General features: G+C 42.1%; 1 protein-coding gene across 13 annotated transcripts in view; it reads right to left on the bottom strand.

The window, feature by feature from the left end:
* NCOR2 (nuclear receptor corepressor 2) overlaps nucleotides 1-24,180 on the bottom strand; it is an 844,184-nt gene that overhangs the window by 366,928 nt on the left and 453,076 nt on the right. For all 13 annotated transcript variants that reach the window (XM_033955736.1, XM_033955745.1, XM_033955746.1 and 10 more), the window contains exon 13: nucleotides 7-61. In XM_033955736.1, coding sequence (XP_033811627.1) covers nucleotides 7-61 — 55 coding nt within the window. The remainder of the gene's footprint in view (nucleotides 1-6; nucleotides 62-24,180) is intronic.

Below are 24,180 nucleotides of genomic sequence, written 5' to 3'. Positions count from 1 at the left end.
ACTCACCTTCCTATCCAAAAATGAAGCGATTAAGGCAAAGTTCTTTGGGTGTTGTATGAACCTACAAAGCCAAGAGACAAAAGATATCAAAAGAGGTTTTCTTCCCTTTGTTTTCTGCACCAGAGTCTTGTTAACTCTGTCCTTAAACATGGCAGCGAAAACAAAGGAGAAACTGCAGAAATGATATACTGGATACAGGTGCTTTATTAAAGGCAAAAAATAATGTTATTTTCCCAAAAAAATGGCTCTTGTAGATAAAACACTGGGTCCCAGTGAAATTCTGTGTATAAACTTAGGCACTCAGCCCTAGTACATTTTCAAAGAGGCCAATGTAGGAACATATCTCTCAAAGCTGGAAACATCAGTCCTTTGGATATCAGACCCATTGTTGGGTTTTCCTATTTTGTTTAGAGTAGCTCATTCCTTTATTTCAGGGGTAGGGAACTCCGGTCCTCGAGAGCCTTATTCCAGTCGGGTTTGCAGGATTTCCCCAACGAATCTGCATGAGATCTATTTGCATGCACTGCTTTCAATGCATGTTCATTGAGGAAATCCTGAAAACCCGACTGGAATCCCTACCCCTGCTTTATTTCATCAGAAAATACACCAGGCAATACTTAATTTGCTCTTATCTTCTATGTTATTTTTAATACTGAAAAGTCAGTTGTCAGACATAAATGGTGTTATTCATTCTAATTGTGAACACCTGGGGAAGTGTGCTGAAGAGGTCACATAAGGTTGCATGCTACGGTATTTTGATGATTTACAGCAGTGGTTCCCAAACCTGTCCTGGGGGACCCCCAGCCAGTCAGGTTTTCCAGATATCCCTAATGAATATGCATGAGAGAGATTTGCATATAATGGAAGTGACAGGTATGCAAATCTCTCTCATGCATATTCATTAGGGTTATCTGGAAAACCTGAGTGGCTGGGGGTCCCCCAGGACAGGTTTGGGAACCACTGATTTACAGTGATACTTGCATTGTTCTCTCTAAGCGCAGCGTGAGTCCTCCACCTATAGTCCTGCCTGGTGGTGTACTGCATGCAGAGTCTGGCATCATGGGTTTCATTTGTGTATATTAATACTTTTAGTTTGTGGTGCTGTAATTGCATAGGATTCATCTGTGTTCTGCATTGTGGCCCAGATTCTGCCTTAAAAGTCGGTGGCAATTTCATGTCAATTATGCATCATTGCCGGTTTTTGAATTGCGCCAATGCGAAAGATAGGCACTGGAAATGTAGACCGTGGTTTTCCGGGCCTACATTTCTGGTGCCTATCTTCGTGTGAATTGCACCTACGTAGGCACTGGCAATGCCCTCGCCCCCTACTTCCAGCATTGGCCATGTCTACTTTGGCATTCAGCGGCCTGGAGCGCTTATGTAGATGCGATTCTGGCACCGGTAGGCACCTCAAATCTCAGTTAAAAACACCATTTGGGCAGCATTTTTAACGAAGGTACAGGTGCCTACCAACGCCTAGAAAATCTGCGCCGATTCAAGAATCCGGGCCTGTGTGGCCAAGATCAGGTGTTCTGGTAGAAATGAATATCGAGAAGCATTATTGGCATCATGTCCACCATCAGGAAGATATTTGTCGGCTCTCCTTCAGCCCTTTTGGACCCAAAATGGCCCTCACTTAAAAATTAGTGAAGACCACTGGAGTTGGCTGCTCCTACTCTGCTTCAGGCATACCCCGCCACTCTTTCCTGCAGGCTAGGAAAGGGAGGGACTGGAGCAGGAAACTCTTGCTGCTCTGGAGTCTGTGAAGAAGTGGTGGAACTGTGTTCCAGCCTCCAGGTCCTTCTTTCAGAAATTTAAATAAATAAATAAATTAGGCCCCGTCTGTAGTTATTTCTAAAGAACTGTTAACAGTGGCAACATAAAGGGGGGGAGGGGTCAATGCACCCTGGGCGCCGTCCTGGTGAAGGCGCAGTTACTCATCCCCCTCTACACCCTCTGCTCCTTCCCCGCCACCCCCCACCACCGCGCATGTGTGCCATTTCCCTTCCCCCATACCTCTATAATGTTCCTGGCACGAGCCGCGACCCCCAAACTGCTGTTGCGCCAGCGTCGGCTCTTCCTTCGACATTCATGTCCTGGACCTGCGCCTAGGAAGTCACGTGAGAGGAAGAGCTGCCGCTGCTCACACCAGGAACACTACAGAGGTACGGGGAGAGGGAAGCGGAACTCATGGCAAGAGGGGGGCGGGGAAGGAGCATGTGGAGGTGGGGGGTGGAGAAGAGGGCAGTGGAAGGGTTCCACTGCTCTGGGTGCCTCTCACCCTCGCTATGCCATTGACTGCTAAACTGCACTGCATTGTACATGCATACTTAAAAGAGAATCCCTGCTCAGTGCAATTACAGTCTGGTCGAGACAGATGACACACGGGAGGTTTTAGAAAATGCACCACATATTCCTGTGATTGATTTTATGGCAGATGGTGTAAAGCAGTGGTCTCAAACTTGCAGCCCGCCAGGTACTTTTTATCATAATCACATAAGTAAAATAAAACAGTTTCTTGATCACATGTCTCTTTAGCTATAAATGGCAATATTATTATTAAGACGTAGCCAAAAGGAAAGATTTATAAACTATAAAAAGTTTTACCTCATGCAAAATTGTCATTTCTTTAATAAGACATTAACTATTTTTTTCTGAGGCCCTCCAAGTATCAACAAATCCAAAATGTGGCCCTGCAAAGGGTTTGAGTTTGAGACCACTGGCTAAACTGTAACCATGACAGCCTATTTGCCTTTGGGAAGCAGAGCTGAGATTGTGATGTCATAATGCCTCATTCCACCAATAAGAGCCAGCCTCATCAGTGATGTCACAAGGGCTTGATTGTCCTGTTCTCCCCTCTGCCCTCCAACCCAGCCAGCAGATTAACTGTTCCTCTTAACTCAGTGGTCTCAAACTCACGGCCCGCTAGGTACTATTTTGAGACCCTCGGTATGTTTATCATAATCACTTAAGTAAAATAAAACAGTTTCTTGATCATATGTCTCTTTAGCTATAAATGACAATATTATTACTAAGACTTGACCAAAAGGAAAGATTTATAAACTATAAAGAGTTTTACCTCATGCAAAATTGTCATTTCTTTAATAAGACATTAACTATTTTTTTCTGAGGCCCTCCAAGTACCTACAGATCCAAAATGTGGCCCTGCAAAGGGTTTGAGTTGGAGACCACTGGTGTAAAGCAAGCAACTACTTTACCTTTTTTCCACACTAAACTTAGAAAGTGCAAAGCAATACCGCCACAAACACTGTGAACAGTTTGTTCATTTCGGTCCAGCTATTCTAAGTAGGCAGTTATTAATAGCATTACGGATGCCCTTTCAGTGCTTCTTCAAAAGATTTCAGATGCAACTGCTGCCTAACACTTTATGAGCTGAGCTACTGAAGGACTCCATTTAACGCCTGCTATAAATGGAAAAAAAACCCGGCTGGAATCTACATCCGTATGTTTGTCAGATGAAAAGCCAGCTTCCTCTTTAAAATGACCACCCCAGGGGCCCAATACATCATGCCCGTAAATGGCAAATCACATCATTAACATGATATCAACAGACCACTGCTCTGTTCTTTAAAGGGGAAATAAAGTCTATTTCTCTTTCAAATGTTCTCAGAATTTTGTCACTTCTCCGCCCAACAACTGCTTAAAGACAGATTATTTCCCCATGTAGCAGGAAAAATACATTTTAAAATGCAGCCAAGAGTTTGGTTGCACACATGACCAGTGTGAGGAGATTAGATGTCCTAGGTAAACCTTCAGCTCTGAGAATGACACAGGAAAAAATCTGTCCCAGTCCCCGCAGGATCTCAATATCCCCATCCCATCCCCGTGAGTTCTGTCCCTGTCCCATTCCTGCAAGCTCTACCTTAACCGCACAAGCCTCGAAAGAGCTCGAGGGGATGGGACCGGAATAGAGAGATCCTAAAGAGAGGGGGACAAATTTGACCCCGTGTCATTCTCTAACGAACATGTCCTCTCCCCCCTGAACCCCCTGCAAATATCTTTCAGGGCCCTAAGCCCCCCGCCCCCTTCCATATTTTTATAATTAAACTCAACCATCACGATTATCCCAACATCACCCAGCCTCGAACAATCCTGTAAAAATGCGAGAGGCAACACAACTAACTCCTGCAGTTGGTGGCAAACCCGAATACTCAATGCCAGATTTGTATACAGCCACCGGCACTGAATTCCCGGGTTCGGTTCAGCCCAGCCACCGAAGACTTAGCCAGCCAAGCCGATATTCAACAGCTGGTCGACTAAAGTATAGCCGCTAAAGATAGACCTGCTTTTTAGACAGGTCTATCTGGCTACTAGACTTAGTCAGCAACCTGATGAATATCAGCGATGATTGGCTATTTCATGTGACATAGCCTGTCTCCAGCCAATCCGCTGACCAGGATATTCGGCAAGAGACAGCTGGTTATCTCCCACTGAATATCAGTGTTAGCAGAATTTAGCCATCTAGGAGGCCGTTTCCAGCTGGCTACATACTGCTGAATATCAGGCGGTTTGCCTTCATTCAGTGGCGTAGTAAGGGAGGGGGGTGGAGCGGTCTGCCCCGGGCGCCATGTTGGTGGGGGCGCAGGCACCCCTCCTCCTCTCCGCCCCCCCTGCCTCTTCCCACTCCTCCCCTTCCTCCGTATATCTAGTCATTCACCGCAGCGAGCAACTTCAACGTGATCCTCGCTACTGCGTCGTCTATCCCGCTGATGTACCTTCCAGGTGCCACGCACAGGAAGTGATGTCAGAAGGAGAGCTGACGGGGTCATGAGGCGCACACTGAAGTTCTTGTTGCTCGCGGCAGCGAACAACTAGAGGTATGGGGAAAGGAAGGGGGCACGCGGCAGGGGGGATCGGAGGAGCGGGGGGGGACGGAGACGAGGGCAGGGGAGTAGTGCCACCACCCCGGGTGCCTCTCATCATCGCTACACTACTGCCTTCATTATATGTATTCATGCACAACAATTTCTAAATGCCAATTTCTAAATGCTGGCTATTTATCCAGACCCTCTGGCTTCTCCAGGGGAATAATCACATCTGAAAATTAACCATCCTTCCTGCAGATAAAGGTAACTGCTGATGGTTCTTTGAGTTGTTTATTGTATTGTTTTGCATTGACTGCAGCTGCTCCTCAATACCCCCCTCAAAAAAAAAAACCCACGATAAGGTACATCATCATTTTTAAAAACATCTAAAATCACGCCTAAATCGGCACTTGGATGATCAAAAAGACATGTCGTCCAAGTATCGATAATCGAACAGGGTTTTAGACGTATCTAAAACCAGCTTAGGCCTTTTTCCTGCCTCTGTGCGCCCAGAGCGAAAAGGGGCATTTTTGGATGAGTGGGTAAGGCGGGTGGGCAGGATATGAGCTAACCTACACTTAGTCATCCAGCAGTCATAATCAAAAAGTTTGACAGGTTGCCTGGACAGAACTTATACGTTTTGACTTAGACCAAGTCAAAATAGGTGTAAGTTCTGTATCGGGCCACTGAGCTGATTGTGGCTGCTGTGATCAGCTCAGTGGCCCAGTCCCTCCTGCCCGAAGCCGCCGTGACCCCCCCCCCCAAATGATCGCTGGCAGGAGAGATGCCCAATCTCTCCCTGAACCCTCCCGGAATGTTCCCCAGCAGGAGGGATGCCCAATCCTTCCTGCCGTGATCCCCCAAACCCTCCCGCAATGTTCCCCGGCAGGAGAGATGCCCAATCCCTCCCGCTGTGATTCCTCAAATCTTTTTTTTTTTGAGAATGAACATTTCCCTGCTGTCTACTTTGGGGCCTTAGGCCAAAAGGAGATTAAGACCCTTTTTTTAAATTATTATGTCCCTCTATGTAGGGAATATTATCAAACTTGAAGTTTGTCCCCGTAATCCCCCAAAATACTATGTAGTTAGTTTTGCTTTGATTAATGCCACCAAAATTTTTTGCAGGGGTATATCCTTGATAAGGCTACAGTGAAAGAGAGAGTCTATGTTGGAGGAATGAGTTCCCTTAGCTGTTATTAATTTAAAAGATGAGTATTATTTATTTATACTAAGCTAAAGAATTACAAAAGTTATTTATAAGATTTCAGATTTTTTTTTTCTCCAGTTTGAAAACCAAAAATAAGATTATCTCCCTCCTTTACTAACGCGTAGTGTGGGATTTAGCGCCGACAGCGGCGGTAACTGCTCCGGCGCTCATCACTGCCGGCGCTAAAACCCGCGCTATGCTTTAGTAAAGGAGGGGGGGTATGTGACCAATGATGATAATGATGTGATAAGTCTGCATGGCAAAGATTGATTATTGCAGCAACACCGCCGAGGTCTGAAGTGATTTATTTGGAGTGATGAGTAGGGTGGATTATTGTAATTCACTATACTTAGGAGTTGTGAAAGGGAAGTTGAGGGCTTTGCAAATGCTTATCAACTCCGCTGCAACATTAGTCACAGGGGTTCCTAGGAGTACCCATATAACTTCTGTGTTGAAGAAACTATACTGGTTACCTATGGAACAAAGAGTGCAGTTTAAGATTGTTGCGATTATATATCAGATATTGTATTATGCTTCCCCAAAGATCTTACAAGATACAGATGCAATTAAAATTTTAATTCATTCTTTAGTTATTTCCCACCTTGATTATTGTAACTCTCTTTACAACGGACTCCCCCAAAAAGAAATCCGATGCTTACAATTAATTCAAAACACAGCAATAAAACTCATCTATAAAACTGGCAAATTTGACCATGTTACTCCACTTTTGAAGGAAGCACACTGGCTCCCTATTACACACCGTATCACCTATAAAACCATTCTGCTGACCTTTAAAATAAAACTTTTCCACCAGCCTTTATATCTCGATAAGCTTCTCATCCCACAATGCCCAACACGTATACTGAGGTCAGCAGATCAGAAAGTCTTGTTAATTCCTTCCATAAAAGATTTTTTTTACACTAGCAAAATAAACTTCGCAGTAGTAGCTCCAACTTTGTGGAATGCTCTGCCACAGCAACTCCGATTCGAACAACAACTTGATAAATTTAAGATAAGCCTGAAGACTTTTTTATTCAGCGACGCCTTTTCCTGTGTTTAGGGAGCATCTTTTTTTTTTTTTTCATTCTTCTTTTCATTCCTTCTTTTCTTATTCAGCCAACCGCTTTTATAAAGCAATCCCACCCCATATGTTTTACCCTCTTCCCTCTTTCTCCTTTCTTCTTCTAACATGTAACTATCCCCCTCCTTTTTCCCTCACTTTCAAGTCTGTCCAACCCTCTTCCCTCTTTCTCCTTTTTTCTTCTAACATGTAAACTATCCCCCTCCTTTTTCCATTTTTCCCTCACTTTCAAGTCTGTCCAGTTAATGTCCTTGGTTGCACTTTCATTATTTTTTAATTATTTATCTTTTTTTAAAATTTTTATTGTAAACCGGCCAGATACTTGTTGATGGTCGGTATATTAAAAGTCAATGAACTTGAAACTTGAACTTGAAACTTTGAGATCTATAAACCGAGAAGAGAGGTTAGAGACATAAATGGGATGAAATTAAGTTTGGAGTGTAGAATGTTGATTATGCATGCTAGGATCAGAGAATCAATTATATCTGTGGCTGGCGTAGAACTATGGAATGCCTTGCCTGGTATTCTACGGTTTTGTATGGGGAGGATAAATTTTAAAAAATACTGAAAACTCAATTATTTGCCAATGCCTTCTTCTGCTAAGGTATATTTCAGTTGATAATCGCCCTTTAGAATTTTATGGGACAGCAATGTATGATTTAAAGCTTGCTTGTATTTCTGAATTGATTGAATTTGTGCTCTATCCCTATTTATAACAGGAATGATTAATGATGTTGTAGACATGTCTATGCTATATGTGATAATCGTAGGGAAACAAGATTTTATGTATGTGATATCGAAACTGCATAGCTGTATGCGGTATATAAATTTTTAAATAAATAAATTAACAAATGATTGGTGAATGATTTGTAAACCTTTATTCATTTTCAAAACTTATACAAAGTGCAAACAAATATACGATCAGATATAACATATTACAGCACTTATATTCAAACAGTTATTAAGACAAATTACCCTATACCCCCCCTTCCCTCCCTCCCTATCTGGATGTGTGTAGAAATCATCTAGGAATTAAGGGTTTAATCAAGTCAATCAATCTTTTGTTTAACAAAAGCCTCCAATGGACCCCATATTTCTTTAAACCTTTCATTATTTCCCAATTGTTCTGCATTCATTCTTTCATACCTATAATACAAAGTGTTTCGCACCAAAAAAGACAAAATTTAATCTATCCCAGTTCTTCCAGTTTCTGGTTATCAATTGCATGGCCACCCCCGTCATAATCAGAAGAGGTCTACTTTTATGTGTGTCAATCGGACTCTTAGATTTCAACAATGTCCCAAATAAGACAATGGTATAGAGACACCGATTGGTGAATGATTTGAATACTACACTCTGAATGGCTTATTGAAAAGTGCATATGTAGACAGTGGCATCTTGGTGAGGATGCAGGCACCCATTCTTCTCTCCACACACACCCCCCCACTCCTTCCCCGGCCCCCCACAGCTGCACATGCGTGCCGCTTCCCTTCCCCCATACCTCTGTAATCTTCCTGGCGCAAGCAGCAACCCATATTGCTATGGACCCGCGCCTAGGGAGTGGTGTCAGAGGAAGAGCCGACGCTGGCGCAACAGCGACTTGGGGGTTGCTGCTCACGCCAGGAACGTTACAGAGGTACAGGGGAAGAGGACGGGAGAGGGGCGCCTCTCACCCTCGCTATGCCACTGTGTGCAAATGTTGTTTATTACCAACAACTTAACTGCATCAATTGTCCCCTGCTTTTTCCAGACAATACTTCCATCTGAAGCAACATCCCTCATCCCGCTAAGTTCTACAAACAAAGAAGCTGGAATTACCCACACAGTAGAAAAATGTTGGTAGTGACCAAGATGATAAAGGGTATGGAATGTCTCTCGTATGAGGAAAGACTGAAAAGGTTAGGGCTCTTCAGCTTGGAAAAGAGACGGCTGAGGGGAGATTTGATTGAAGTCTACAAAATCCTGAGTGGAGTAGAACAGGTACAAGTGGATCGATTTTTCACTCTGTCGAAAATGACAAAGACTAGGGGACACTCGATGAAGTTACAGGGAAATACTTTTAAAACCAATAGGAGGAAATATTTTTTTCACTCAGAGAATAGTTAAGCTCTGGAATGTATTGCCAGAGGTTTTGGTAAGAGCGGATAGCCTAACTGGTTTTAAGAAAGGTTTAGACAATTTCCTGGAGGAAAAGCCCATAGTCTGTTATTGAGAATAATAATAATAATAATAACTTTATTTTTCTATACTGCCATAGTCAGACGACTTCTAGGCGGGTCACATCGAAAGAAGGCTGGACATTCAGCGAATTACAAATGTGTTAGGGGAATGTTGCAGAAGAAAGGGGGGGAGGGAATGTAAGCGGGGTTGAGAGGGGAGGGGATGTTAGAGGGGGTTGGGATTGCCAGAGAGATTGTTTCGGGTTTATAGGGGATAAATGCGTAGAGCGAAGGTCAGTCTGTTTAGGTGATAAATTTGTCAAACAGAGTGGTTTTGATTGATTTTCGGAATGCGTTGTAGGTCTGTCTGGTTTTATTTATGTAGTTTCTCAGCCAGGATTGTTGTCTGTTAGCTTGGAACATTAAGGTTCTGTCAAGGAAGGATTTGTATTTGCAGCCAGTGATTTTAGGATAGGCGAAGATGTTTTTGTTTCTGGTTGTTCGTGTGGGGTTGTGTAGAGTGAAGTGTGTTTGCAGGTAGGAAGGTGCTAGGCCCCAGATTTGTTTGAAGCAGATGCATGCAAATTTGAACTGTATTCACACCTCCATTGGTAGTCAGTGCAGTTCTTTGTAGTATGGGCTAATGTGGTCTTTTTTTCTCAGTCCGAAGATTAAGCGAACTGCAGTGTTTTGTACTAATCTCAGTTTCTTTATTGTTTTTTGTGGGATACCCAGGTAAACGATCTTGCAGTAGTCCAGGGTAGATAGGATCAGCGATTGCACCAGTAACCTGAAGGATGTTGTGTCAAAGTATTTTTTAATACTCCTTAGCTTCCATAGTGTATAAAAGCATTTCTTCACTGTTAAGTTTGTGTGGTCAGCCATGGTCAAGTGCGTGTCTAGTGTGATACCCACAATTTTTATGGTTTTGGAAATCGGATATTCGTGGTCATTTATTTTTAATGATGTTCTCGTTATTTTGTCATTGGGGCTTGCCAAGAAGACTTTTGTTTTCTCTGTGTTTAATTTCAGTTTGAAGTTGGTGGTCCATTTTTTGATTTCTATCATTGTGTGTGAGAGGTTGTCTATAATTTCAGTTCAGATGTCATTTAAGGGGATTAGGATGCCATCTCACAAGCACTACTCTAATAAACTCACTAAACTGCATGCTCTGCTATATAACACCAGGCAACTGGACCACAGTGAGACCGGAATTTGAAAACTTCATTTACCAAAACTCCTTAACTGCGGAATACAACCTTATCCTAGGAGACCTAAATCTTCACCTAGAAGACCCAACTTCCACACCAGCAAAAAACTGTCTATCATTCCTCAATGCCCTGTCCTTCCAAATCCTAAACCCACAAACCACACATGAAAAAGGTCATCAACTGGACATTGCAGCATTCATGACGCACCAACCATCCACCCCAGCAATTCAAACCCCCAAAGGAACCTGGTCCCCATCGCTTTGGTCAGACCACTTCACATACAACTTCAAAACCACACCTCAATCTAAAAAAATAACATACACCTCACGCAAATATACCGAACCAACCACCTTCTGGTCAAAAGTAGATGAATCAATCCAAAACCAAGACCCAAAAAACTTCATCTCTCACTGGAAACATATGTCCCCCAACATCCTTGATGAACTAGCCCCACTACAAACCAAAACCAGAACCAGCAGAAGATCAGACCCATGGTTTGACAATGAACTGCTCCAACTCAAAAGACAGTGTAGAAGATTAGAAAGAAAATGGAGAAAAACAAACCTAGACCAAACAAAAATTGCTTGGAAAAACATCATCAAACAATACAAACGACTACTAAAAGACAAGAGGAAAACTCATTACACAAATATTATAGGCACAGAAACCCAAGACCCCAAAAAACTTTTCCAAATCTTAAAAGATCTGACAGACACCAAACCCTACACAACCACAAACAATACCCCACCACCATCTGCTACCCTCCTGGCAGACCACTTCAAGAACAAAATTACCAATGCCAGAGCCACCCTCGATTCTACCCCATCCCACCCAAACATAATCACAATTCACCCCACAGAAAAATATTCAACCGCAGCAGACAGAACTTGGTCTCAATTCGCCAACATACAATGGCCCGAATTCAATAACCTCTACAAAAAATACAGCCACGCCTCCTGTGACTACAACCACTGCCCTTCTTATCTCCTTACTACCTCCAGTGTAAAATTCTGTACACTACTTCTACAATGGATTCAATCCACGATCACAGATGGCATTTTCCCCACTGTACTCAGCGAAATCATCATCACTCCAATCAAAAAAGATTCAAAAGGACCACCAGACCAACCTTCCAACTTCAGACCTATTGCCTCTATACCACTATACGTCAAACTTACAGAAGGCCTAGTAGCCAAACAACTCACTAACTATCTGGATGACCATAACCTACTCCACCCCACGCAATCTGGCTTCAGAACAAATTTCAGCACAGAAACTCTCCTAGGCTCCCTTATGGACACAATCAGACAACACCTCAGTACAGGGAAAAAAATGCTCCTTATACAATTAGACCTGACTGCAGCCTTTGACCTAGTTGATCACAATATCCTTCTGCTAATCTTGGACGCAATAGGCATCTCTGATAAAGTATACTCTTGGTTTGAAGGCTTCCTAAAATCCAGAACCTACAGCGTAAAATCAAACAATGAAAAATCAGAACCTTGGTCAAACCCCTGCGGAGTTCCACAGGGTTCCCCACTATCCCCCACCCTCTTCAACCTATACACTGCTTCTCTCGGAACACACCTGAACAATCTAGGTATAGCCACCTTTAGCTACGCGGACGACATTACCATCCTCATACCTTATGATTAGCCTAAACCCACCATGCCAAACATCCTACAACGAACACTTAATACAGTTATGTTATGGATGAAAGATCACAAACTTAAACTCAACCCAGACAAAACTAAATTCATCCTCTTCGAAAATGACAAAATCCAAACCTCAACCAATTTAGAACTCAACTCAATCAACTATCCCATCCAATCCACCATAAAACTACTAGGAATGACCATAGATAGATGCTGTACCATGCAACCGCAAATAAACAAAACAATCCAGAAATCCTTCACAATCATGAGAAATCTGAGACAAGTACGGAAATTCTTTGAAAGAAATCAATTCCAGCTTATAGTACAATCCCTAATCCTAGGACTGCTAGACTACTGCAACATCCTTTTCCTCCCATGCCCTGCTACTATGATCAAACAACTTCAAACAATCCAAAATACAGCCTTGAGACTCATCTTCTCATTGAGAAAATATGACCACATCACAGAAGCTTATATCAACTCACATTGGCTACCAATCCAAGAAAGAATACAATTCAAATTCTACTACATGCTATTTAAATCCCTAAATGGAGACAGTCCTTCTTACCTGAATAACTGCCTCAACCAAGCAACCACACTCAGGCACAGAAAAGCGCACTCCCCATTCATACCTCCTCCGATCAATGAAGTAAAAAGATCAAAGCTTCATGACGGCCTCCTAGCCACTCAAGCCGCAAAACTGGATACCAGGATCTCTAACCTGCTGATGACCACATCAGACTATAAGACATTCAGAAAAGAAATAAAAACAATACTTTTTAAGAAATTCCTAAATCAGCCCTAACTTCACCTACTATTAACAACGCCAAAATAGACAAAAATCTACCCTCACTACACCAGCAATAACAACTATGCTACTAATGTAACCTCCATTTACACACTTCCTGTAAACTGTATCTATCCTTGCCCGAAATTATCTATTTACCACCCTAATTTATCATCGGTTCCTCCATTGTAACCCAGTTTATAAATCTTTTGTAAGCCGCCTTGAACCGCAAGGTAAGGGTGGAATAGAAATCCCTAATGTAATGTAATGTAATATATCGTCTGCGTATATGTAGTGTTTTAAGTTTAATTTTTGTAGTTGGTGACCTAAGGATGCTATGTAGATGTTGAATAATGTAGGTGATAGAGGAGAGCCTTGGGGTACCCCTGACGGGTTTTTCCATGGGTTGGAGTGATTTCCGTTGCTAGCTATTCGGTAGGCTTGTTAGGAATTCTTGGAACCATTTCTTTACCTTTCCCGAGATTCCCATTGCGTCAAGGCATAGTAGCATAATTTTGTGATCTACTAGGTCAAAAGCACTGCTAAGGTCTAGTTGCAGAATCAGTGCGCTTTTGCCTTTGCTGAAGAGATCATAGAGGTGATTTAGTATGGAGGCTATGACCATTTCTGTGCTATATCCTTTCCTGAAACCTGATTGATGTTCGCTGAGGATGTTAAATTTGTCTAGGTAGTTTATTAGTTGGAGGTTGACCAATTTTTCCTGTAGTTTTGTGAAGAGGGGAATGTTTGCTATGGGTCTGTAGTTGGATGTCAGTGCTGTAGAGGTTTTCTGATCTTTGGGGATAGGTGTAATCAGTATGCGACCCATGTCTTTGTTTAGTGTTCCGTTTGTAAGGGCCGTTGTTAGCCAAGTGAATAGTTCCATTTTGAATTCTGGTGGGGCAATTGTCATGATTTTAGGGGGACATTCGTCTAGTAGGCAGTTTGATTTGTTGTATTTATTGAATAAATTTAGGAACTGATGCCAATTTGGGAATTCGAAGTGGTCCCAGGTCATGTCTGCTCTGGTATTCTGGTCGTGGGGTTCGAGATAATGGAGGATATCGTTTGTGGGTGTGGGTAGAGTTGCTCTTAGGTCTGTGATTTTGTTTTTAAAGAAGTTAGCTAGGGCTTGGGCAGAAGGGGTGCTCTCATTATCCTTTTTCAGGATTTTTGTTGTGTCTGTTAGAGTTTTTACTAGTTTGAACAATTCTTTGCTGTTTATTTTTTCTGTACCTATTTTTTGTGCGTAGTGTTTTGTGCATTTTTCTCTGATCATATTTTTGTATGTTTTCATTTTCTGTTTCCAGGTTGCCTTATCTGTTTCTTTGTTCGTTTTTTTCCAGATTCTCTCCAGTTTTCTTAGTTCCTGTTTATTGGTTAATAATTCTGAGTCAAACCATTCATTTGATCTGTCTTTCTTTTTGTATGTTTGGTAAGGAGCTATTTGGTCTAAGAGTTCTTTACTGAACTTTTTCCATCTTGTAAGGAATTCCTGTATTTCATTGGTTGTAGGGCGAAGCTCACAGTGGGCCCAGAATTCAGTTGGGTTTATAATACCTCGGCTGGTTATTGTTTTCGAGTTTTTGCTTTTGTGTTTCGGCTGGGAATTCTGTTTTTGCCAGTGTAAGTGGAAATTGCCAATATAGTGGTCTGACCAGATGCATTTTTCCCAGGACCCTGTATAATATTGTATTTTGGGGTCTAGGATTTCTTTTTGAGAGAAGGTAACTATGTCAAGTTTGTGGCCTTTTTCAAGAGTTATTTCTGTGTCTGGAATAGGGAAGTCGAGTGACATTAGGAAGTTGGCGATTTTGGTTACTTCTGGCTTTCCCTTTTGTTCTAAGTGAATGTTTATGTCCCCTAGTAGTAGATTGTACGGGCCTTTTAGGGTATTAACGGTTAGGTATTCAAATAATTCTTCTCTGGCACTTGACCACTTTTTGGGAGGGATATAAAATAGAGTTGTTGTCAATGAGTCTTCTAATTGAGCATTAGTGATTTTGCAGGTTAGTATTTCTAGGTTTTCTGAAGTTTTGGAGTCTGTCTTAGTGTAGTTAAAGGGTTCTTTTAGTATAATCGCTAGGCCACCTCCTTTTTTCCAGCTTCTTGATAGTGGGAGTATTTTGTATCCCTGTGGTAGGATTTCTTTCATGATAGCGTCTGTGTCAGAGACCAGCCATGTTTCTGTCAGGAACAGAAAATCCAGTTGTGTTTGTAGTATCCAGTCGTATATTATATGTGCTTTGTTTCTCACGGAACGGGTATTCAGATAGTATCCTTTAATGTTATTGTGGCTGGTTGGGTTTGGAGTTTCAGAGTATGTTAATTTTTTTAGGTTTCTGTTATTGGTCTTGTTTCTGTATGGTTTGCGGGTGGTATTTATCACTGGGATTAGAAGTGGGCCTTGTTCTGGAAGGTTTTTTTGGAGTTGGGGGGAGTTTGTTGATTTGGTTAGTTTGGTTGGTCTGTGCCAAGAGGGGTAAGTGTGAATGGGTTGAGGGGATTTATCTTCATTGCCCCAGCATCTAGAGCATATTAGGTAAAATATTCCTAGGAATAGTTGGTGTTTGTTAAAAATTGCCATGTTGTGTGGGGTGTAGAGGGAAGTAAGTCGTATCGGGTAGTTGAGGGCTTTACATGCGGTAGAAGGTTATTCACGCGGTGATAGGTTATATATGTGATATCAGGCTATATATGCGGGTTGTAGGTGCAGAAGTAGGCTATATGTGTGGCTTCACATGCAGGTTTCACAGGCTGAACAGGATACAACATGCAGGGGGAGGCCACTGCTTGCCCTGGATTGGTAGCATGAAATGTTGCTACTCCTTGGGTTTTGGCCAGGTACTAGGGACTTGAATTACTGGGCTTGTTGGACCACGGTTTGACCCAGTAAGGCTATTTTTATGTTCTTATGTTACAGAAAGTGGGCAATTTTCAACATCTCTGTTTCCATGTGACAAGAATGTATTTTTAAACTATGGAAATGGCTTTCAAAACCATCATCTCTGTATATATCTTTTAACATTCAATATCATCCATGCCAGAAGAATTGCTTTAGCGCTCCCAGGTCTCCTAAGGGCAGAGATCTGCATCGTGACTCCTAATTCACGGAGTCAGCCAAACTGAAGTTAATATTATTAAATCTGGCTTTAACACAAGTATTTCACCACAATCCCTACTGCAGTTGTAGGCATGCAGAGGCGACTCTAAAACTTACTTTTTCTAGCCTCCCTGCCAAAGCAGCCTAGTGTTCCGCTTTTCAAGGTGGAAAACCACAACCTCAGTGAAGTGCCTCGGGGCAGTGCAAGGGAAGCATCAAAGCTAAACAGAAACCTGACCCATCCCCCTAATCTGAGTCACGTGATTACGTTGTTGGCACAATGCCATTCCGTGCATTTTATGTCACTAGCTACAGAAGTCATTTCATTGTTGTTATTCTTTTTCTTTTGCAGGATTAAAACTTTAAGATTTAGCAGGCTGAATAGCTGCCAAGGACTATAAAGTGTTTCCTCTTGGGACATGAAAATAGACTGGGTTCTGTTGCACACATGCAGCTAATATAAAATCTCTGTAAATAGCAATCTTCACACCCTCTCTCCTTCCCTTCCTCCCCACAACAAGCAGATGGAGGCCCCATTCTAAGCCTACAGGAAAAGCCTTTTTTAAAAAAAAAAATCTACAGGTGACTCTATCCTTGCCACTGAAAGGGAAAAAGAACTGCATGATGGAATACCCTGAGAATTCGACTGGGCTTTTGAGAAATCCTTAGAGTGCGGGTACGGACACGGAAGAGGGGACGAGCAATTCATATTTTAATACGATGCGCAGAACCATTTTTTTCAGTCACAGCTCCATCTCTATGGAACGCTGCTCCTGTTCACTTATGAGAAGAAACATCATTGGTACGTCCTAAATCAAAACTAAAGGCATTTTTATTTAAGACCGCCTACAATATACAACCGTCCTTTTGAGAACGACTTGAAAATTCCTTTCCCCATGTTTTTACCTGCTATGTTTCTTTCCTTTTTGGTACTGTAGTTCTTACCCTTCGCCTTTTGTATCTGTGAGTTGGTCTGACTAAATTGTGGTTTAGATTATATTGTTTTGTAAATCAAAACAAAGAAAAACCCAACGGGTCTGCAGTAAGGGCAAACACCAAAAAACAAAGAAAAGACTGCAGAGAGATGTACAAGGTGCAGGAATCTGTATACGATAGCAAAAATTTGTATGTCGAAGACGAGAAGTTCACTTTCCGGGCTGACGCACAATGTGGATACTGAAAGAGTACCCACATTGTACATCAGCCCGGAAGGTGAACTTCTCATCTTCGACATACAAATTTTTGCTATCTTATACAACAACGTGTACTCCGCATGACTCTCCAAATGTGATACATCTGACATCCCGGAACCCTGAGGAAGGAGTGTTTCTCCGAAACACGGACCATAGTGGAACAGTCTTCTGGAGTCTGTCATAGGGGAGAACACCCTCCAGGGATTCAAGACAAAGTTAGACTAATTCCTGCTGAACCGGAACGTACGCAGGTAAGGCTAGTCTCAGTTAGGGCGCTGGTCTTTCACCAGAGGGCCGCCGCGTGAGCGGACTGCTGGGCATGATGGACCACTGGTCTGACCCAGCAGCGGCAATTCTTATGTTCTTATGTTGGGTCCGCACCCCATGCATATGAGTCATTTTTATAGATTACAATTTTTTTTATAGACTTTTAATAAAGATTCCTGCACCTTGTACATCTCTCTGCAGTCTTTTCTTTTTTATTGTTTTTATTCAATTAACAGTGCCAATTAAGCCGATTAAAAAAATTACCCCTTCCCCCCTTTTACGAAGCTGCGTTAAATTTTTTTTTTATCGCCAGCCATGGCCATATTAGCTCTGACGCTCATAGAATTCCTATGAGCGTCGGAGCTAAAACCGCCGCAGCCGGCGATATAAAAGCCTAACATGGTTTTGTATAGGGGGGCCTAAGTTTAGGCACCTAAATTGAAGGTGGCTCCAATTTAGACGCCTAATTCAGGCGCCGTTTATAGAATCAGGGCTTTACGGCAGATCTCGCACCTAACTTTGGGCACAAGTACTGCTGAAACCTGGTTCAGTACCGATACACAACTAATGGCGGTTGGGTGCGTAAATAACCTTTTCTATGGCATGTCACCTAAATTCTGAGAAAGCCCTTGACCCACCCATTCCCCTCCCATGGTCGCACCCCCTTTTGAGTGGCACACTATGAAATTTAGGCGTATCGGGCGCAGGGCGGATCCATGTATAAACCCAAAGGCGTGCTAATTAACGCCAATTATTGATTATCAACAGCTCATATAAAATCCGATGGCAAGCGCTAAAACGAACCTCACAAACTGGAAGGTTCAAGTTTATTTGTAGTTTGATATGCCGACCATCACAAAGTATCTGGTTGGTTTACTGAAGTCACATTGGATTGATGTATCCTGGCAACCTAGAGCATATGTTTGTATTTTATTTTAAAATTTATCTCCCGCCCGATACCTAGGCGAGTTACAAGTACACATAAAATCCATTTAAATCATTTTATCAATATTACAAAACAACGTATTCAATTAAGTATGTTTCTTTGTTCCCTGCCTTGAATAAATATGAATGTGACAGAGATAGTATTAAGGAGGTCTGAATAACAAATCACTAAGGGGGTCTTTTAATAAGGCGTGCTAGCCGATTTACTGCGCGCTAAATGCTAATGCGTCTATAGAATATAATGGGCACATTAGCACTTACCACATGCTAAATTGGCTAGCTCGCCTTAGTAAAAGACCCCATAATTATTTTCTGTATCCTCTCACCTGTCTACATGAAGGATAACTTTATAGCATGTGCCTAGGCTCTGAAGGCACACAGGTGCGGATGTTACGTGCTAGTGCCAGAAAGAATATATGGGGTAATTTTAAAGCCAGACATTAACTGATCTATACTGATTGCGTGCATAAATGATTAGAATGCCAGAACACACATGTGTAAATGCAGAAAATCTACTTAAGTGCTATTCTGTAAATATATGCATGTTTTATATACAGCTGGGCGTACACATGGGCAGAGTGTGGCTCGGATTCACACTTGAGCACATAATCCTAGAATACTATAAGTCAGAGCTTCTCAACCCAGTCCTGTGGAAACCCCCAGCCAGTCAGGGTTTCAGAATATCCATAATGAATATGCATGCACTGCCTCCTTCGAAATAATCAGCACCAATAAGAATAGCCTTACTGGGTCAGACCAATGGTCCATCAAGCCAAGTAGCCCGTTCTCACGGTGACCAATCCAGGTCCCTAGTACCTGGCAAAAGCCCAAGGAGTAGCAACATTCTAGAATCTCAGAGTAGCAACATTCCGGAATCCCAAGTAGTTGCAACATTCCATGCCACCGATTCAGGGGAAGCAGTGGCTTGCCCCATGTCTTTCTCAATAACAGGCTATGGATTTTCCCTCCAGAAATTGTCAAATCTTTTCTTAAAACCAGCTACACTATGCGCTCTTACCACAACCTCTGGCAATGCGTTCCAGAGCTTAACTATTCTCTGAGTGAAAAAATATTTCCTCCGATTGGTTTTAAAAGTATTTCCCTATAAATTCATCGCACGTCCCCTAGTCTTTGTAATTTTTGATGCTCCGGTGTTGCACGGTAAGAACCCATTCTATGGTGGCATCTGGGCATCCAGATTCTGTCCTAGAATACAATGTGTCCTGGCATTGATGTGCCTTTCACTTCGGTGCCCACCAACCGTAGACCTAGCAAAACTCAGCATCTCCAAAAGTGGCCAGGGCACACATAATATACAGTATTTTGCAAGTTACATGTGTAACTGGGAGTCGTCAGACCATCAGAAGTGCTAACCTATTTAAAATTACAAAAATTACCATTAACTGTCATCAGTTCAATAGGGAATTTTTTCAAAAGTAAATGCTACATGCTTGCCAAAATCTTAAGTATCAGTTTCTTTGGCAAAATCTAATCTGTTATTTGTGTGTCGCGCTATACCTATAAAGAATCAAGGCGACTTACAGCGAGAAATGAATAATACATTAAATCAAAACAGAATCTGAGGCGGGCCTTGCAGTGGAACTTTGCAGGGCAGAGCGAGTAAGACAATACATTAGACGTTACATTCTGAAGTTTCTGAATTTTAAGGAGACATTTCAGTGTAGGGATGCGTTAGAAGTCAATTAAGGCCTTGGGATAACTTAAGTCAAAGACCTCTTGACCGAGCGGAGAGGTATATACAGTAGATCTGAAGGAGGTACATTAAAAATAAATTAGGGGAGAGGAAGAAAGCTGCAATTAATTTAAGGATAGGGTGACGACAAAGTCAAGAGAAGGAGGGATCCAAAGCCATTATTAGCTGGTGAAGGTAGCGGCGTGGTAGAAGGAAGAAAGGATCACAGTACTGTAGATGGAAGTTGGACGAATAGTCCTGTCTCCTGCATGTGTGAGCTTGCTGCTCTGCAACTACCGTGTTTCTCTGAAAATAAGACTGTCTTACATTAATTTGGGACCCAAAAAAGGCACTAGGTCTTATTTTCAGTGATGTTTTATTTTTTTCATGTAATGATCATCTCTCCCTTCCTCTCCTCCACCCCAATTCTTCCTATTTCCTTTCTCTCCCCCACATGTGCAGCATCTTTCCTCCCCTCTCACCCATTCCGTTGAATATTATCTCCCTCCCTCCCTCCCATCCCCCTGTGCAGCAGAACCCTTGCAGCTTCTATGCCTCCCTTCTCCCATCCCCCCATGTAGCATCTTTCTATCCCCCACCGCCCACCACCGGTCACCCCCCACTCCACCCCCGCCGACCCATCTCTCCCTCCCATCCGAACCGCGAGACAAGAATAACCTTATAACAGTATCAGCAACAATCTACACAGGCTGCTTCGCGGCTTTCTATCTCCCGGATGTTCCTCTGCCACGTTGCTGATGACATCATCAGTGATGCGGCAGAGGAAGGCCATGAAGCAGCCTGTGTAGATTGCTGCCGACGCTGTTATAAGGTATTCCTGTCTCGCGGTTCGGATGGGAGGGAAAGATGGGTCAGCAGGGATGGGATGGGGGGTGACCGGCGGGTGGGCGGGGGAAGTGCTGCTGCTGATGGCGACTAGGGCTTATTTTCGGGGGTAGGACTTATATTAAGATTTACCCCGAAAATCATGCTAGGGCTGATTTTCAGGGAAACATGGTATATACAGATAAATAACAGCATTAACCCACCCTTTTACTAAGCTGCGATAGAATTCCCATGAGCGTCAGAGCAGCGCTGGAGAATTTAACGCCCCCGCCCATGGTAGAAACCTCTACCACGGCTTAGTAAAAGAGGGCCTAATTTTGATTATCTGGAAGAAATCTTTTAATAGTATGGACTATTTTATGAGAGAAATTGGTACTTACGTTTTTGGCAAGCATATTTACTTGTGAGAAAATTCACTACTGGTTGCAAGGTAAAAGTCAGTGTGTGGCAACTGCGCAGAATTAACACGGGAGGCGTTAGGTGTTCCCATGTTAATGTTGCGCTATCCAGTAGCATAGCATGCAAGTTAGATAAAGTAGGATCACCCACTCTCTGCTCGCGACACGCCCTCCCCAAAAACTTTTTTTTTTAAATTAATAAAGTGCTCATTACTAGTGCACAAGTAGGAAAAGTACTGCAAAACGCTTTCACGCATTTCTGTGGTAGCCCATTCTCACAAGCTTAATGCCTTTTAAAAGGGCCTCTATATAAAATGTTTATTGGTGACCTTTCTAAGACAGGCACAACATGCGTATGTGCCCAAGTGCCCAGTCCACATGAGCCAAGCCATAAAATTATTTAATTGTTCAATTTTATTTTGGTGCATTCAAGTGGACTAACGCAGCAGTCACACTACTTTAACTCCTTAGAGAAACATACAGAAATTTATAATGCTGGGATTCCGAAGGCTACATAATTTGAGCAATCTGAAAATGGATGAAGACAAAGGGATTAAACCTTCTCATAACAAAACCTGTCTGGCTGGATGCAAGTGTCACAGTTGCTCACTAGCCTCCCCACTCAGTTGCTCCAATTTGTAATGATTCATAACAGGACAGCGAGTAATTAAAAACTAAGCTCTAAGCAGAAGGCCAACTTGCATTTCGTTTCTTGTCATTTCAAGAGCCAGAGGATGCATTCAGGAGTTCCTGGATTGCCAAGTCATAACAGAGGTATGCTAGACAGATTAAGGCAAAGGGCTTTGAGGGATTTCACCACTCAACAAAAGAATTATGACACTGGAAAGCAGATATACCATGACTATAACCACATAAGAAACAGTAGCATTCATATTTGTTACAGTTGTTTGTTTTTTTTGCAAACAAAAACACAGATTCTGTAAATTAGCCAGCACGACATTTGGTCTGGCAACAGAACACAAGACCACATGACACTCTTGAGAAAGTTCATGGAAGCTTACCCACCCCGCAGACCGTGTGACACAGCCAGTCTTTTCACTTTCCTGTATTAACCTTTTTTTGTTAACTTCTTCTCATGAACCATGGTATTACCTTCAGTCCTTTTTTTAATGCATCACGCTAGCTAATAAATACCACTACTCTCATTTCTACCCCCTTCATGGCTGCACCATTTCTGTCTTTCTAAATCATTCTGGGCCAAGGTCAATATTAGAAAGATTTATTTGTAAAACCAAATCTTCTTTTCCACCATTGAAAATAAAGTTAGTGCTGTGGTTCAGGATAATTTATCAATATAGCAGCTGAGAAGATTACAGAATTAGATCTTAAATCAAAGAAATTAGAGGAACAAACTAGTGATTTAGTTACACAGATTAGGAATTTGAAAGCCATCAGTTTAAGACAGTTTATTAGTGCACAGGAAACTTGAAGTGATTGAAAAATCAAATTAGGGCGAAAAATGTATGTTTCCTGAATTTTCCTATGACCCATTTATTATATGGGTGTCATCGTAGAAAACACTATGAAATCTTCCGCCCAATGTACGGCGGCAGCCAAAAAAGCAAATAGGATGCTAGGAATTATTTAAAAGAGATGGTTAACAAGACTAAGAATGTTATAATGCTCCTGTATTGCTCCATGGTGCGACCTCATCTGGAGTATTGCGTTCAATTCTGGTCTCCTTATCTAAAGAAAGATATAGTGGCACTAGAAAAGGTTCAAAGAAGAGCGACCAAGATTGTAAAGGGGATGGAACTCTTCTCGTATGAGGAAAGACTAAAATGGTTAGGGCTCTTCAGCTTGGAAAAGAGAAGGCTGAAGGGAGATATGATTGAAGTCTACAAAATCCTGAGTAGAGTAGAACGGGTACAAGTGGATCGATTTTTCACTCTGTCAAAAATTACAAAGACTAGGGGACACTCGATGAAGTTACAGGGAAATACTTTTAAAACCAATAGAAGGAAATTTTTTTTCACCCATAGAATAGTTAAGCTCTGGAACACGTTGCCAGAGGACGTAGTAAGAGCGGATAGTGTAGCTGGTTTTAAGAAAGGTTTGGACAAGTTCCTGGAGGAAAAGTCCATAGTCTGTTATTGATAAATACACGGGGTTAGCCACTGCTTGCCCTGTTTCAGTAGAATGGAATATTGCTACACCTTGGGTTTTGGCCAGGTACTAGTGACCTGGATTGGCCAGTGTGAGAACGGGCTACTGGGCTTGATGGACCATTGGTCTGACCCAGTAAGGCTATTCTTATGTTCTTATCTTCTGAAATATTACTGAGACAGTATTTTTCAGATATCCTGAAACTTCCAAATGCTAGAGAAATTGTGATTTCTAGAATATATTATATTTCCTTAAAGACAAAAATGGTGTGTGTTGAAGGGGCCACTGATGTTTTGAGAGGCCCTGAAACCCCTAATCTCACAGCGTTTTTGGAAGATTTCTAAAAGAGCTACATTCTTGTCGGATTTAGATAAAACTTTGGTAATGAAAGCATATTTCTGTAATAAAGATATTATTTTTTTGTGGCCAAAAAATTCAACTCTTTCCTGACGTGGCTTGTTCTACCCTGCTGAGACGTAAGGCCTTTTGGGCTCTGAAACCTCAGCTAATTTCAAAAGGCGGAACATTTTATTTGAAATTACTCTGTGTTTAGTTACTTTTGAAAGTAAGAGTTATATATTCTTTGAACCTGATCAATTAGAGAGATTTCTTTTGGCAGGGAAATAAGATATAAAGTTGATATGATTTGGCTAAATTTTTCACTATTTTTCTCAGTGGGAGA

The sequence above is a fragment of the Geotrypetes seraphini genome, chromosome 8 (genome assembly GCF_902459505.1).
Source record: "Geotrypetes seraphini chromosome 8, aGeoSer1.1, whole genome shotgun sequence".
Taxonomy (NCBI): Eukaryota; Metazoa; Chordata; class Amphibia; order Gymnophiona; family Dermophiidae; genus Geotrypetes; species Geotrypetes seraphini.
This window is presented reverse-complemented; position numbering and strand designations above follow the sequence as displayed.